The sequence below is a fragment of the Coenobita brevimanus genome, chromosome 14 (assembly GCF_032717465.1).
Source record: "Coenobita brevimanus isolate Jiangsu-jjx chromosome 14, ASM3271746v2, whole genome shotgun sequence".
In the NCBI taxonomy this organism is placed as follows: domain Eukaryota; kingdom Metazoa; phylum Arthropoda; class Malacostraca; order Decapoda; family Coenobitidae; genus Coenobita; species Coenobita brevimanus.
Genome location: NC_136967.1, coordinates 57,992,018 through 58,005,939, shown reverse-complemented (window position 1 = coordinate 58,005,939; position 13,922 = coordinate 57,992,018). Strand labels below are relative to the sequence as shown.

Genomic DNA, 13,922 nt, shown 5'->3' with positions numbered 1-13,922 from the left:
AGAAGGGGGAGTTTGCAGGGAGAATGGCGAATTTGTGGTGAGGGGAGAGGGGACAGTAAAGAGTCTGCAAGGAAAAGAGAAGGTGTGTGAAGAGAAGAGGTCTTGAGTCGTAGTATTTCGCTGGTTTATGAGTCGGTTGTGGGGATGAGAGAGAGGGTCTGTGAGTATATCTAGGCGTGATAGTATATTCCTTTGCATGTGTATGAGTAATATTTGTGGGAATGATGTGGGGGTAGGTATGACTGTGGGGAGAATACATAAAAATACATGGGAAATACAGAGAAAAGATGAGACCTACTTACCCGAGAGAGAGAGAGAGAGAGATTGGGTTTCCCTCATCTTTTTCCCAAATTCCTACTCCCTCCCTCCCTCTCTTTCTCTCTCTCTCTCTCCAGTTATTGGGGCTGAGGTGACGGTGCTCTCGCCAGGCCGTCATGGAGGGTAAACAATGACGTCACCAGTGTTTGCTGTGACGTAGGTACATAACGTCACAGTCCACGATCGCTTTACCTTGGTTGTGTGTGTGTGTGTGTGTGTGTGTGTGTGTGTGTGTGTGTGTGTGTGTGTGTGTGAAGGGGGTACAGTAGTTTGTGTGTGTATGTGTGTGAAGGGGGTAGTTTGTGTGTGTGTGTGTGTGTGTGTGTGTGTGTGTGTGTGTGTGTGTGTGTGTGAAATCAAAGGTAACTGCAACCCAACCCAGTTCACTCCAATCCAGTACATTTGTAACCCAGTCAAATCTAGCCCAACCACACTCCAGCCTTCCCAGATAGATAGATAGATAGATAGGTAGGTAGGTAGGTAGGTAGGTAGATAGATTGATAGATATAGATACTTTTCTTGTTCACAAAATTACATGAGTTACAGCCCTATCCAATCACTCTTTCTCTCTCTCTCTCTCTCTCTCACACACACACACACACACACACACACACACACACACACACACACACACCTGCACGAGATTGAGGCTGTGTACGTAACTCCAAACAATGATTGCCTCAGCCTAGAGGGGGGGGGGATGCCCTTGAAGTTATTTATACACTGGCAATTCACTTTATTCATCCTCCTGCATCTTATTCATCTTCTACATTCATTCATTACTGTCTCTTCACCCTCTTCCATCTTCTTCATTCACCGTTCTCCATTTTATTCATCCTCTTCATTCATTCATTCATTCATTATTTTCTATCTCTTTACTACGACCTCATCATTCATTCTCCCATTCATTTATCCTCTTCATTCGTTCATTATTTACATTCTCTTCACTTCACTCCAACCTTTTCATTCGCTATCCTACATTTTATCCCACAGAAACAGTTGCTTTTCTGTGGTTGACGGGTCTGGTCGGCCATACAGACTGGGGTTAAGCAATAATAACTCGTAGGCTTACCCACCTTTTTCACACATACGTTGCCCATTCACTCACAATTACTCCATTCATCCACATCCACACCCATATCCATACCCACATCCACACACATCCACATCCACACCCATATCCACATCCACACCTCGTCATTCGGATTCAGAACTGACCTTTTCGGGGGATGGGAATTATTGATGGGAAGAGAAGGGAAGGGAGGCGTCTGTCTGGTGAATCAGTGCTCCTTAATAATTGAATCTTTTGTTTTGTAAAAGGAATGTGTGTTTACTCGACTGGTGTTGTGATGAAGTGTGACCTGTACCTCAAGGAGTTGATTATTGTGTGTGTGTGTGAGAGAGAGAGAGAGAGAGAGAGAGAGAGAGAGAGAGAGAGAGAGAGAGGGGAGGGGGAAGGGTTGGTTAAGTTAGGTAAGGTTAGGGTCGGTTATATTAGGTTAGGTTAGATCTGATTGGGATTGGGTGGGGCATGGTTAGGGTCGGTATCGGAAAGTAAGTTTATATAAGAAACTTGGTTCTGGGTCAGTTGGTGTTGGTGTGCGTCGATGAGAATGTCAGTTGAATTACACAAGCAAGTTGGGCAAAGTTAGGTTAAGTGGGTTGAATTTGAGTCACATAATTTTCCAGGATCTTCAAAATATAAGTCACATAGGAATAGAGTTACATCATCAGTGAAGTAAGGTGTGTTGGATGTCGTCTTGAAGTCAGCAGTATAGGGGAAAAGGGCAGGTGTTGTGGAAAGCCATGTGGAGGAGGAGGGGGTTGTGTGGTGGTGATGGAGGAGGTGTATGTTGGGGAGAAGACGTGTGTTGTGGATGGGAGTGGTGGTTGTGGGGTGTGGTGTTGGTTGTGTGGTGCGGGTCGGGTAATATAAGTTTGGAAGAAGATTTGTGGTGCTGATAGGTGTGTGGTGGTTATAAGGTGGTGTGCTTGGGAGTGGTGATTGTGTGGTGGTGAAATAGCGGTTGTGTGGTTAGAGTTGCTGGTTTTCTGGTATGTATGAGAGGGGGGATGTGAGTTTATGGGTGTGGTGCTTCGTGGTGTGGATGGGAGTAATGAGACCGCGGTGGAGGTGGAGGTAGTGTGGTGATGATGGGTGGTGGTTGTATGATGTGGGTATGGGTGAGGGGTGTGTGATGTGGATGTAGATGAGGGTTGTGTGGTGTGGAGTGGGTGTGGGTTTGGGTTGTGTGGTGGAGTGGGTTTGGGTTGTGTGGTGGAGTGGGTGTGGGTTTGGGTTGTGTGGTGTAGAGTGGGTGTGGGTTTGGGTTGTGTTGTGTGGTGTGGTATGGGTGTGGGTGTGGGTTTGGGTTGTTTGGTGTGGTGTGGGTTTGTGGTGTGGTGTGGGTGTGGGTTTGAGTGGTGCGGTGTGGGTCTGGGTTTGTGGTCGGGTGTGGGTGTAGATTTGGGGTGTGGGTGTGGATTTGTGGTGTGGGTCTGTGTGTACGATGTGGTGTGGGTTCTGTAGATACGAGTTGTTTGGTATGGTTGGGGGTGAGGGTTTCTGATCTGTGTAGGGGGGATTGTGGTTTTGCGATATAGGTGTGGTGTGGTTAAAGATGTGTGATGATGGGACTGGGCTTGGTGAATGGATGTGAATGTGGAATGTGATTATGTAGTGAGGGGTTTCGGTCATGCTGTCTGGGTAAGTGGGTGATATATGTGTGGTGTGGGGATGGGGGAGGGGGTAGGTGACGTGAGTGGTGTAAGGGTGTGGGGTCAGAATTCGTCTGTCAAACTACAATATGTGACACGAAAACGAGGTGAATTTTAACATATACTCACACCGTCAGACACAGTGAACTACAAACATCTCATGAAGTTATTTGAAAAGAGCTGAAAGGACAAAGTGTATTAGAAGTAGATCAAAACTTCCAGAAAACTTCGCTCGCAAAAATTAGTTCCTTCTCGGTATCTTTAGAGTTTAGGAGGAAGTGAAAGTTTGGGCTACGCGTTCTTGAGCCAGAGAGAGAAAAAAAGTCCCAATACGCACGGTTTATTGCACTTTTTCTTTTCTCTCCTTGGCTTTTCTTCGACGGAGCCAGGAAAATACTAAGGAATTCGTTGACTACATCTTGAGGTATGTCCAAGGTCGTTATCAGGTGCCGGAAGAGGAGGAATACCTGTTACGTGGAGGCGTTCTCTCTCTCTCTCTTTCTCTCTCTCTCTCTCTCTCTCTACCAAAGCAGTTTAAAGATATCCACAACTCTGCTGATTCACGGTATACTTCATTCGCTTTCCCTTGTACTTGTTTTAGATCATGGACGGTGAGTCAGCCCCCCACTAACGATGTCATGCCGATTTCCTTCGTTCAGTAGACGCCTGACACCTTCCTTGATGCGCACACCTCTTATAATTCATCTTTCACGTCATCCTGCCACTCACATCCTCTCATTATCTTTCCACCCTCATCCTCTCACGATCCTTCCACCCTCATCCTCTCCATATCCTTCCACCCTCATCCTCTCCTTGTCCCTCCACTCACATCCTCTTCTTGTCCTTCCACCCTCATCCTCACACTCCATTTATCCCTGATCTTTGCCACGTCTTTATCAGTCTGTCAACATCATTATCAATGTTAACATCTTTATCAATCCCTCAACATCTTTATCAATCCCTCAACATCTTTATCAATCCCTCAACATCTTTATCAATCCCTCAACATCTTTATCAATCCCTCAACATCTTTATCAATCCCTCAACATCTTTATCAGTCTCTCAACATCTTTATCAATATCTCAACATCTTTATCAATCCCTCAACATCTTTATCAATCCCTCAACATCTTTATCAGTCTCTCAACATCTTTATCAGTCTCTCAACATCTTTATCAATCTCTCAACATCTTTATCAGTCTCTCAACATCTTTATCAATATCTCAACATCTTTATCAATATCTCAACATCTTTATCAATCCCTCAACATCTTTATCAATCCCTCAACATCTTTATCAGTCTCTCAACATCTTTATCAGTCTCTCAACATCTTTATCAATATCTCAACATCTTTATCAATATCTCAACATCTTTATCAATCCCTCAACATCTTTATCAATCCCTCAACATCTTTATCAGTCTCTCAACATCTTTATCAGTCTCTCAACATCTTTATCAGTCTCTCAACATCTTTATCAATCTCTCAACATCTTCATCACTCCCTCAACATCTTTATCAATCCCTCAACGTCTTCATCACTCCCTCAACATCTTTATCAATCTGTCAACATCTTTATCAGTCTTCCAACACCTTTATCAATCTTCCAGCATCTTAATCAATGTCAACATCTTTATTAATCTCAACATCTTCATCAGTCCCTCAACATCTTTATCAATCCCTCAACATCTTTATCAATCCCTCAACATCTTTATCAGTCCCTCAACATCTTCATCAGTCCCTCAACATCTTTATCAATCCCTCAACATCTTTATCAGTCCATCAACATCTTTATCAGTCCCTCAACATCTTTACCAATCTCTCAACATCTTTTTAAATCTCACAACATCCATGCTTCCCAGTGGCCATACCTGATAAAAACACCTTAGCTCTCTCCTTTATCTTATGTGCAGGTAAATCAGTTATTCACCTAGGCTGTGTTTTGTTTACGGTTTATCGGGAGTGAGGTTTTAAAAGGTCATTTATCACTTGTTTTGCAGTTGTCGTTTATTTTCATCTTTGTGTTTGAATTTGGCGGGATTTTGCGAACACTACTGGATTTTTATAATTATGTAGTGAGAGGTAGACCGAAAAAGACCTGGGACGAGGGCATTGAGTGTGACCACAGGGTTAAGGGGCTAAATAGGGAAGCTGCCAGAGATCGAGCAGCATGGAGAGCCGCCATCAAGTGACCAAGGCCGACGCATACAAGCATATTGGAGCCTTCAAAAACGAAAACGAAAACGATGTCAAAAACAATAACAGCCTTCGTAATGTGTGTGTGTGTGTGTGTGTGTAACGATGACGTGGCCAAAGAATGCAGCGACTAACAGGAATATTTGTTTCTCAGCGTCACTCACACTACGGTAAGAGTCAGGGGAAAGTGTTACAATGAATACTTAAGTTGCTGTAAAAGTGAACGAAGTAGAACTGTTTTATATTAACCTGCCATTATTATTATTATTATTATTATTATTATTATTATTATTATTTATTATTATTATTATTATTATTATTATTATTTATTATTATTATTATTATTCACTCTCTCTCTCTCTCTCATTAACGTGACAGTATTAATGAATTCCTGTGCATTTTTAACAGCATGGTTTTCACGGCAACCCCTCTTACTGTAAACAGGTAAACAAACCGTAAACAAACAGGTAAACAAGTAAACAAACTAAATGAACAGGTAAACAAAGAATTGAACGCCGTAAATAAACAGGTAAACAAAAAACGAACGCCGTAAATAAACAGGTAAACAAAAAAACGAACGCCGTAAATAAACAGGTAAACAAAGAAACGAACGCCGTAAATAAATAGGTAAACAAGTAAACGTAAATAAACAGGTAAACAAGTATTACGTAAACAGGTAAACAAGTGAATACGTAAATAACCAGGTAAACATGAACAAACGCCGTAAATAAACAGGTAAACAAGTAAACAAACGCCTTGAATAAACAGGTAAACAAGTAAACGTAAATAAGCAGGGAAACAAGTAAACACGTAAATACAGATAAACGTAAACGTAAACAGGTAAACACCGTAAATAAACAGATAAACAAGTAAACGTAAATAAACAGGTGAACAAATAAACAAACACCGTAAATAGTTTCGTGTGTGTGTGACTCTGGGCATAGGCTTCACAGCCTGCTTCCAAGGCCCAGCAGTCCTACATTCCATACACCTCCACATGTCACCTCTTGGGCGCTAACACCTACAGTCCATATTGAATACGTGCTAGGTCTGTCTCATACAGGACTGATGTATTGGTATTAGCGGGGGTATTTTTACGACATGTCGGCGGGTCTTCTGGTAGATCAGTAAAGTCTACTTTTATTAAATTCAAATCCTTAAACTGTTCCCTGCCCCAGCGGGGATTTGAACCTGAGTCCGGTAGAACTGCAGGCCACCTCTCTACCGACTGAGCCATCGCCTCCCCCAAACAAGTAAATACGTAAATACACAGGTAAACAAGTAAAAAAAGGCCGTAAACAGGTAAACAATGCAGATCCCAGGTGTACTTCCGGTCCGAGCATCACCGGAAGGGCTGACAATAGGTGAGTCAGCGCTAATGATGGTCCGCGGTCAGGTGTGTCAGCCACTGGGAGTCCTCGCTGTCTTGAAGCTGCTGACTCGGTTGATGACAGCTGACTCGGTTGATCACTTGAGCTGACATGGTTGATGACATTGATGAGCTGACTCGGTTGACGACATTGATGAGCTGACTCGGTTGACGACATTGGTGAGCTGACTCGGTTGATGGCACTAATGAGCTGACTCGGTTGGTTGATGACGTGCTGACTCGGTTGATGATATTAATGAGCTGACTCGATTGAAGACATTGATGAGCTGACTTGGTTGATGGCACTGAGGAGCTGACTCGGTTGATGGCACTGAGGAGCTGACTCGATTGATGGCACTGAGGAGCTGACTCGATTGATGGCATTGGTGAGCTGACTTGGTTGATGGCATTGATGAGCTGAATTGGTTGATGACATTGATGAGCTGAATTGGTTGATGACATTGATGAGCTGACTCGGATGATGGCATTGATGAGCTGACCCGGTTGATGACATTGATGAGCTGACTCGGTTGCTGACACTGATGAGGAGAGGTCTGGAAAAATTTAATACCTCACTGACTTCAATAAATTTAGGTTTTTAATTATTTTTTAAATGAAGGTACTGTTTGGACTGATTTGAGTTGATGGTGGTGGAATTGATGATTTATTATTATTATTATTATTATTATTATTATTGTATGTGATAGTTGGAGTTCGCTAACCATCCACTCACCCGATGTAGTGCTGCTCTCGGGTGTCTGCCCTTTCCTCTCCTCCCTCCTTTCCCTCCTTCCTCTTCTGTCTTTCTTTACTTCATTCTTTGCTCGTCCTTCTGCCTACGGGTGACTTTACACTCCCTCTTTTGTCGTTCTGTCCTTCATTCTTTCCTCTTCCTTCAGCCTGTGGGTGACTCAACACTGAGTGACAAGCCGAATGGTTTCCTGTACACTAGGAAACCATTTACTGTGCTGGGTGGTAACCATATAACCAAATTATGGCGCCCGGGGGTTTAGTGGGTAATTACGGCGCACCAGTCAGACTGAGCCGGCGAAGGTTGATATCCAAGGGGTGGTTGAGGTTGTTGCTCACGTAATGCCACTCAGGGATGAGTGAGGCTGGTCACTTTCATCTTAAATGTCAGGACCAACTTGCCTAGTCCCGGATTCCTACGCTCCTCAAGGGGCAACGTAGGATTGGATGATGGATGGATTATTATTATTATTATTATTATTATTATTTGTCATAGCTAACATTGATGACGATGTTGACGTAGTAAATGAGAATAAATCTGCTGCCGTTGTTAATTGTTATATAATTATAGTAAATTAATGAGTTTTTTGTTGATGACCTTCTTTTTAGGTGGCAGGAAATAAGCAAAATAACACGTACAAGACCAACAATTACTGCGCTAGGACAGAACAGGTGAAATATCAGAATAAGAGAGAGAGAGAGAGAGAGAGAGAGAGAGAGAGAGAGAGAGAGCTGCGAAGTACTTTTTCTTAATATTGTAATAGGTAAATAAATCTAAGAAAGAAATTAAATACAATAAAATAGGTAATAGGGATTGAAGTATAAGTGTAGCAAAGGTGTAAGTGTACCATGTGTTGAAGTGTAGCCTTGTGTGTTTTAGAAAGGCTTCGTTATGAAAGAGAACTGATTTTCTCCGACTCATGTGCACCTCACCCCACCTCACTTCACCTCACCTCACCTCACATCTCATCACAGTTTACTTCACCTCACTTCATATCATCATAATGCCTTGCCTCACCTCCCCTTACCGCACCTCATCTTACCTTCATCTCACTTCCCCCTCATGTCACATTCACTTCACCTCACCTCATCATCTCTCTTAGGTACTTCATACACTGTTTGCTTTCCTTATTCACACCTTTTGCTTTCTTCCTCATCTTAGTTCATTCATTTTCTTCACCTACTTGACACACACACACACACACACACACACACACACACACACACACACACACACACACACACACACACACACACACACACACACACACACACACACACATTACTCAGTTGATTTTGACATTTTACACACTGACTGGAAGCGACTGGTCTTGAACGCAAAATATACCAGTAAGTCATTTGGAGAGAGAGAGAGAGAGAGAGAGAGAGAGAGAGAGAGAGAGAGATTTTGTAGGCTGCATGTTTCTCGATGACGTCATGTGAATCACTTGTCTCGAGCAGTACTGAATCACTCGGTCAGGCACTAGAAATGACGTGAATCATCACACAGGTTGAAAGATAAAGCATTTGTCTCACTGATAACAATGCTCAAAGCGATACCTCATATCTTTATCATTTGGGTGCAGGGATGATATATATTTTTTAATGTAAGTAGAAAACAGACATATGCGAGTATCTCACTTAGCAGCCTTTTAAAATAAGAGACAAGTTGAGAATTAAAAAGAATACATTTTTTTCGTGTAGTAGATGGTAAGGGAGGGGACCATGCGAAGGGGAGAGAAGTAGTGTTGTAAGAATAGACGAGCGAGATGTAACTTTCAGTTAACAACAGAAATTTTAATTGCACAGTGAAGTCAGTGGCTGTTTAAGGAAGCCTCGTGTTATCCCGAGTTGTTTGCTCTGTGACTGGCCAGACTCAGATCCTTTAAGAGCCTTAGTATAGCCCAGGACTCCAGGGTAACAGGTAACAGCATCTCTCACTCCTTCAGAAAACTGCGTGTTGAATAAGGCGAAAATTCCATGTAATACCAGTCAGAATCAGTTTCCGGAGATGACTGGTGTGCCCGATCTTCAGAGTTGTGAAAGAGCAGGAAGTATTACGCCAAAGATGTGAAGACTCAGAGCCAGTCACGGGTTGTCAGAATATAAAATGGAATCAGTGTTATGTAAAGGTGTGGGTGTGGACGGCCCGCTCAGTCATTTGTGCTGGATTATAACGCGGTAGGATGTGGGTATGAGTGGTCAGTGATGAAAAATGTTGGCCGAGTGCCTTTATCAGTTTTAAACAAGCGCTTAGTGGCCCAGGATGCTCGTGTGTGTGTGTGTGTGTGTGTTGCACTTGCCTCATTTTTTCTCACTTGTATATTCATTGCTTCTCTTCCTCTTTTTCCTCAATTGTTTTCCATTTTTTCTTCTCATATTTTTCACTTTCCATGTCACCCAGATATTTTCACGTCATCTTTTTTTTCTTTTTACATTTCTATTATGTTGTATTTTCTCGCATTCCTGTTGCTTCCTAAATTTTTTCTTTTCATCGCCATACGTGTCATTTTTTTCAGCCTTACATTTTTCGAAATTACCGTGTCTTTTATATAATTTTTGTACAACATATTTTCCTCTCTTGCTTTTTCGAATTTTTTACTTATTATTTTTAGTGATCTACCGTATTTCCTTCCCCACATGGCCCCTTTATTTATCGTTCTTGTGTGCTTTATTTTATTCACCATGTCCTTTGTCCTCAGACGGTGCAGTGAGCGAGAGGAGGCGAGACGGTCGTGGGGACCTGCTGACAAGGAAGAGGGCAACAGGGAATTCTGGGCCTCCATACAGGAACCCTATGACTTCATTATGGGCACCAACCTTATTCCAGACTCATGCCAGGTGTGTGAGGAGGAGTGGAATGACTGGGGAAGAGCGAAGGAATGACTGAGGAGGAGTGGAATGACTGAGGAAGAGCGAAGGAATGACTGGGGAAGGGCGAAGGAATGACTGAGGAGGAGTGGAATGACTGGGGAAGGGCGAAGGAATGACTGAGGAGGAGTGGAATGATTGGGGAAGGGCGAAGGAATGACTGGGGAAGGGCGAAGGAATGACTGAGGAGGAGTGGAGGAGGTGGTGAGAGGTGTGGTGTTGAACAAAAGTGATTTGATTGAGTGAGGGCATGGATGGATGGGTGGGTGAGGGTATGGATGGATGTTGAAGATGGGTGATTTGACAGTGAATGAGTGAGTGAATGAGGGTATAGATGGGTGATTTGACTGAGTGGATGGGTGCGTGGGTGAGGGTATGGGTGGATTTGATGAGGGATTGATTAGATTGGTTTTGGAGAAGAAAGATTGGATTGGATCTTGGCTAAAAGTATGCCAGTGTATGTGTGAAGAAGATGGCTGTGTGGCTGAGCTAAAAGTTGATGAAAGGTCTGACTGATGAGCACAAAGGGTGGACTGACACAAAAGCGAATGAATTACCAAAAGAAAGATGAAAGTGTAGATAATAAATTACTCATTATTGTTTATTATTATTATTATTATTATTTATTTACTTATTATTATTATTTTGGATCGGTGAAGTGATGGAGGAGTATTTTTGAATGGATAGTGAGAGAATTTGAATGGATAGGTATCATGAAGCATTAATGAAGTTTATGTATGCGTGGCCAGGTGGACAGGTAGGCTTGATGACCGCAAGAATGTAGTTAGGTGGCCTTTGGTTCTTTCATCCGTAAAAAAAAAAAAATCTTGAATCCGGGGCAAATTAGTTTATTTTATTTGTATTTATTTATTTTTGCTATCATGATTTTATTGAATTTAGGAAAGACCTTCTGCATTGAAGGGGTTTATTATGACTGCATCAAACCCCACTGTTTCGAAGACTCTGTCCGAAGCTGAATAAAATTGTCCGGAGAGAGAGAGAGAGAGAGAGAGAGAGAAAGAATCCTGAGCTTAGAGGGTTAAGGTAGATGTATAAATGGAAGGATGAATGGATGGTGAAATTTAAGACTTAAAATTATGAAAGAGAAAAAAAAGTTTAATATTAAGTAGATGAAAAGGACGTATTAACACAATGGAGAAGTGGAGTTCAGTGGACGCATGGTAAGTGGCAAATTTAGAAAGGCAAGGGTTTCAATTTTCATCTTCGTTATAAGTAGTTACAATATCTCTCGTATGCGTACAAATAATTACTAGAAATGAAACTAATAGTATGAATGATTTGTAAGTGTATTTCCCTCATTTTCAACTCCATCAATGAAATAGGTGAACTTCTCTGTGTATTTGCATGGTGGGTGTATGAAGAACTCAGTGAGCCATATATGTGTTGTAGAGCGTAAATCAAGCAATTGAATGAACACAGAGCAGAGTTTCACATCCTGGAAGCAAGTGAATTGTAATGACTCATGCTGATGGGATGTGGAAGACACGTATGCATGCATGCAGGTGGATGGTCACACACACACACACACACACACACACACACACACGTGATCATGCACACATACATGTGATCGTGCACACACACACACACACACACACACACACACACACCGCTCGCTGGTGCAGTGGTAACGTTCTCGCTTGCCATCTGCTAGACGGGAGTTCGCGCCTCGCTCAGGTTGCGAAAAAGTTTCACTGACGAAGTGGGTGGTTACTGTCCCCCTTGAGCAAGGGGACGGGTGTGTGCGTGTGTGAAGGTCACAGCCTTGCCCTTAGATCGGACTATATGAGCTCTCAGCTCCCTTCCGGGAGGGTAAAAGCTGACGATCACGACCATCAGGTGATCCTGACCGACCCGGTGAATTACACACACACACACACACACCTTTTTAAGTACCATTGTTAAATATGGTCCTTAGCAGTGCATTTAATATTAATAGGAATTTCCAGCTTCTTTACATGTTGCTGTTCGTCATTACTGCAGACATTAACACACACACACACACACACACACACACACACACGGAAAATGGGGGGTAGGGTGTAGATTAGCATCTTTTAAGAAAAATATACGTCACAGATTGTCGTTGTAGGTGTATGGTAATATTGTAGAACTGGAGAATAATATTTGAGGGCAATAAGATCACTCATCACTCTCAGTAAGAATTACAAGCATCTGTCATACATCACAATTTACAGCTGTTAAAGTTTTAAGTGTTGAGTTCTGGCATTTTTTTGCAGATGAGTTTAAAGAAAACATTTAGGAGAATACATACATAATGCACCCTGTACTGTACATCTTATAATTGCATAAACTTTAGCCCCTTCAGACAAATGATGATTTTCTTTAGTGTGAGGGAGATTTCATGCAGTGAAGGGATTTGAGAAAGATACACTGTATATATTTCCTGCATGATGTATGAAAAGCTGCTGTAAATGAGTGTAAATTATATGGAGGTAGTATGAATAAAACAACAAATGTATCCTTAGATTGAAAGGGATAAGACACATGGGTCATGATTGAAATTAGGCATCAAATGAGGCTTTGTAATTAACATAGGAAAAACTCTGTACAGTACATTCACAAATATTTGCCTTGTGAAATCAGCGATCAAGAACTGTGCTATTTGGGAGGCCATACATAACTTGAGTATAGATAGTTTTTGTAGAAATTTTACCTATATTTTCTGTCATTGTAGCTGCACTGCATGGAATTTATTTTTCACTTAATTACAGGTTGGTGAGATGAATGAGGCACCTTCTTCAGGGGAATTTGAGCTGAGCTGGGACAGTGGCGACGTTTCCCCACCATATGTGTGGAGCTTCTCGGAATTCTTAGACCAGTACAATGAGCTTTATGAATGGCTTATCCAGGTCCAGCTCAAGCTCTACTCCCATTCCAACCCACCTGACAAGGCTGCAAGAATGGTGAGTTAGGTGGTGGTAATGGTGATATGATGTTAATGGCAGTAATGTTGGTGTGTAGGGTACATGTTGCGGTATTGGTGGAAGTGTGTTATTAATGTTATGTGTGTTGGACTGATAGTGGGGAGAATGTAGTACAGTACACACTCAAATGCAGAAACCCAGGTAACAATATATATTTCATGTGATGGGGAATGTTAATAGCACCTCATACAGTTAGTTATACAGTATTTGAAGACTTTTATACATAGCAGCAGAAATTAAATTATTAATACAAGATAATGTATTACATATACAATTGTTCCTCATTTTTCTTCGGCATTAGGGAAAAAGCACATCCATGAATAATGAAGCTCCATGTAAAACAGTTCCCACAGCCACACATTAACTATGTGCTGCTGGCAAAACTAGCTCCCCCCTCCCTCCGGCTTTAGTAATGACGAGCTGCGAAATAATTCCGTGACTTGATTACACAGGGATTAGGTTTGTATATAAAAAATTTCTTAACTCTTTGAAAGGTATTCATTTTAACTCATAACATGAAAATAGACAAGTAGTGTATCATCGCCATGATTTTTTTTTATTATTATCAGCTTATCCTCATAAAAAGAAAAAAAAAAAAAATCTTCCTTCTCCTTAAGGAATCCCTATATTGAGATTGGAAGCTGAACCAAGTGCCAATACTAGCTTATTTTTTCCAAGTGGTGGAAACAGTTGAGAAATAGGAAATCCTAAAGTGTGTGTTAAGATTTGTAGCAG

The 13,922-nt window shown here is 41.8% G+C and overlaps 1 protein-coding gene across 1 annotated transcript in view; it reads left to right on the top strand.

Annotated features, from left to right (window-relative positions):
- Window positions 1–13,922, top strand: part of klar (klarsicht) — a 441,086-nt gene that overhangs the window by 32,933 nt on the left and 394,231 nt on the right. Inside the window, exons 5-6 of the mRNA XM_080265346.1 lie at window positions 10,050–10,188; window positions 12,975–13,166. Coding sequence (XP_080121472.1) covers window positions 10,050–10,188; window positions 12,975–13,166 — 331 coding nt within the window. The remainder of the gene's footprint in view (window positions 1–10,049; window positions 10,189–12,974; window positions 13,167–13,922) is intronic.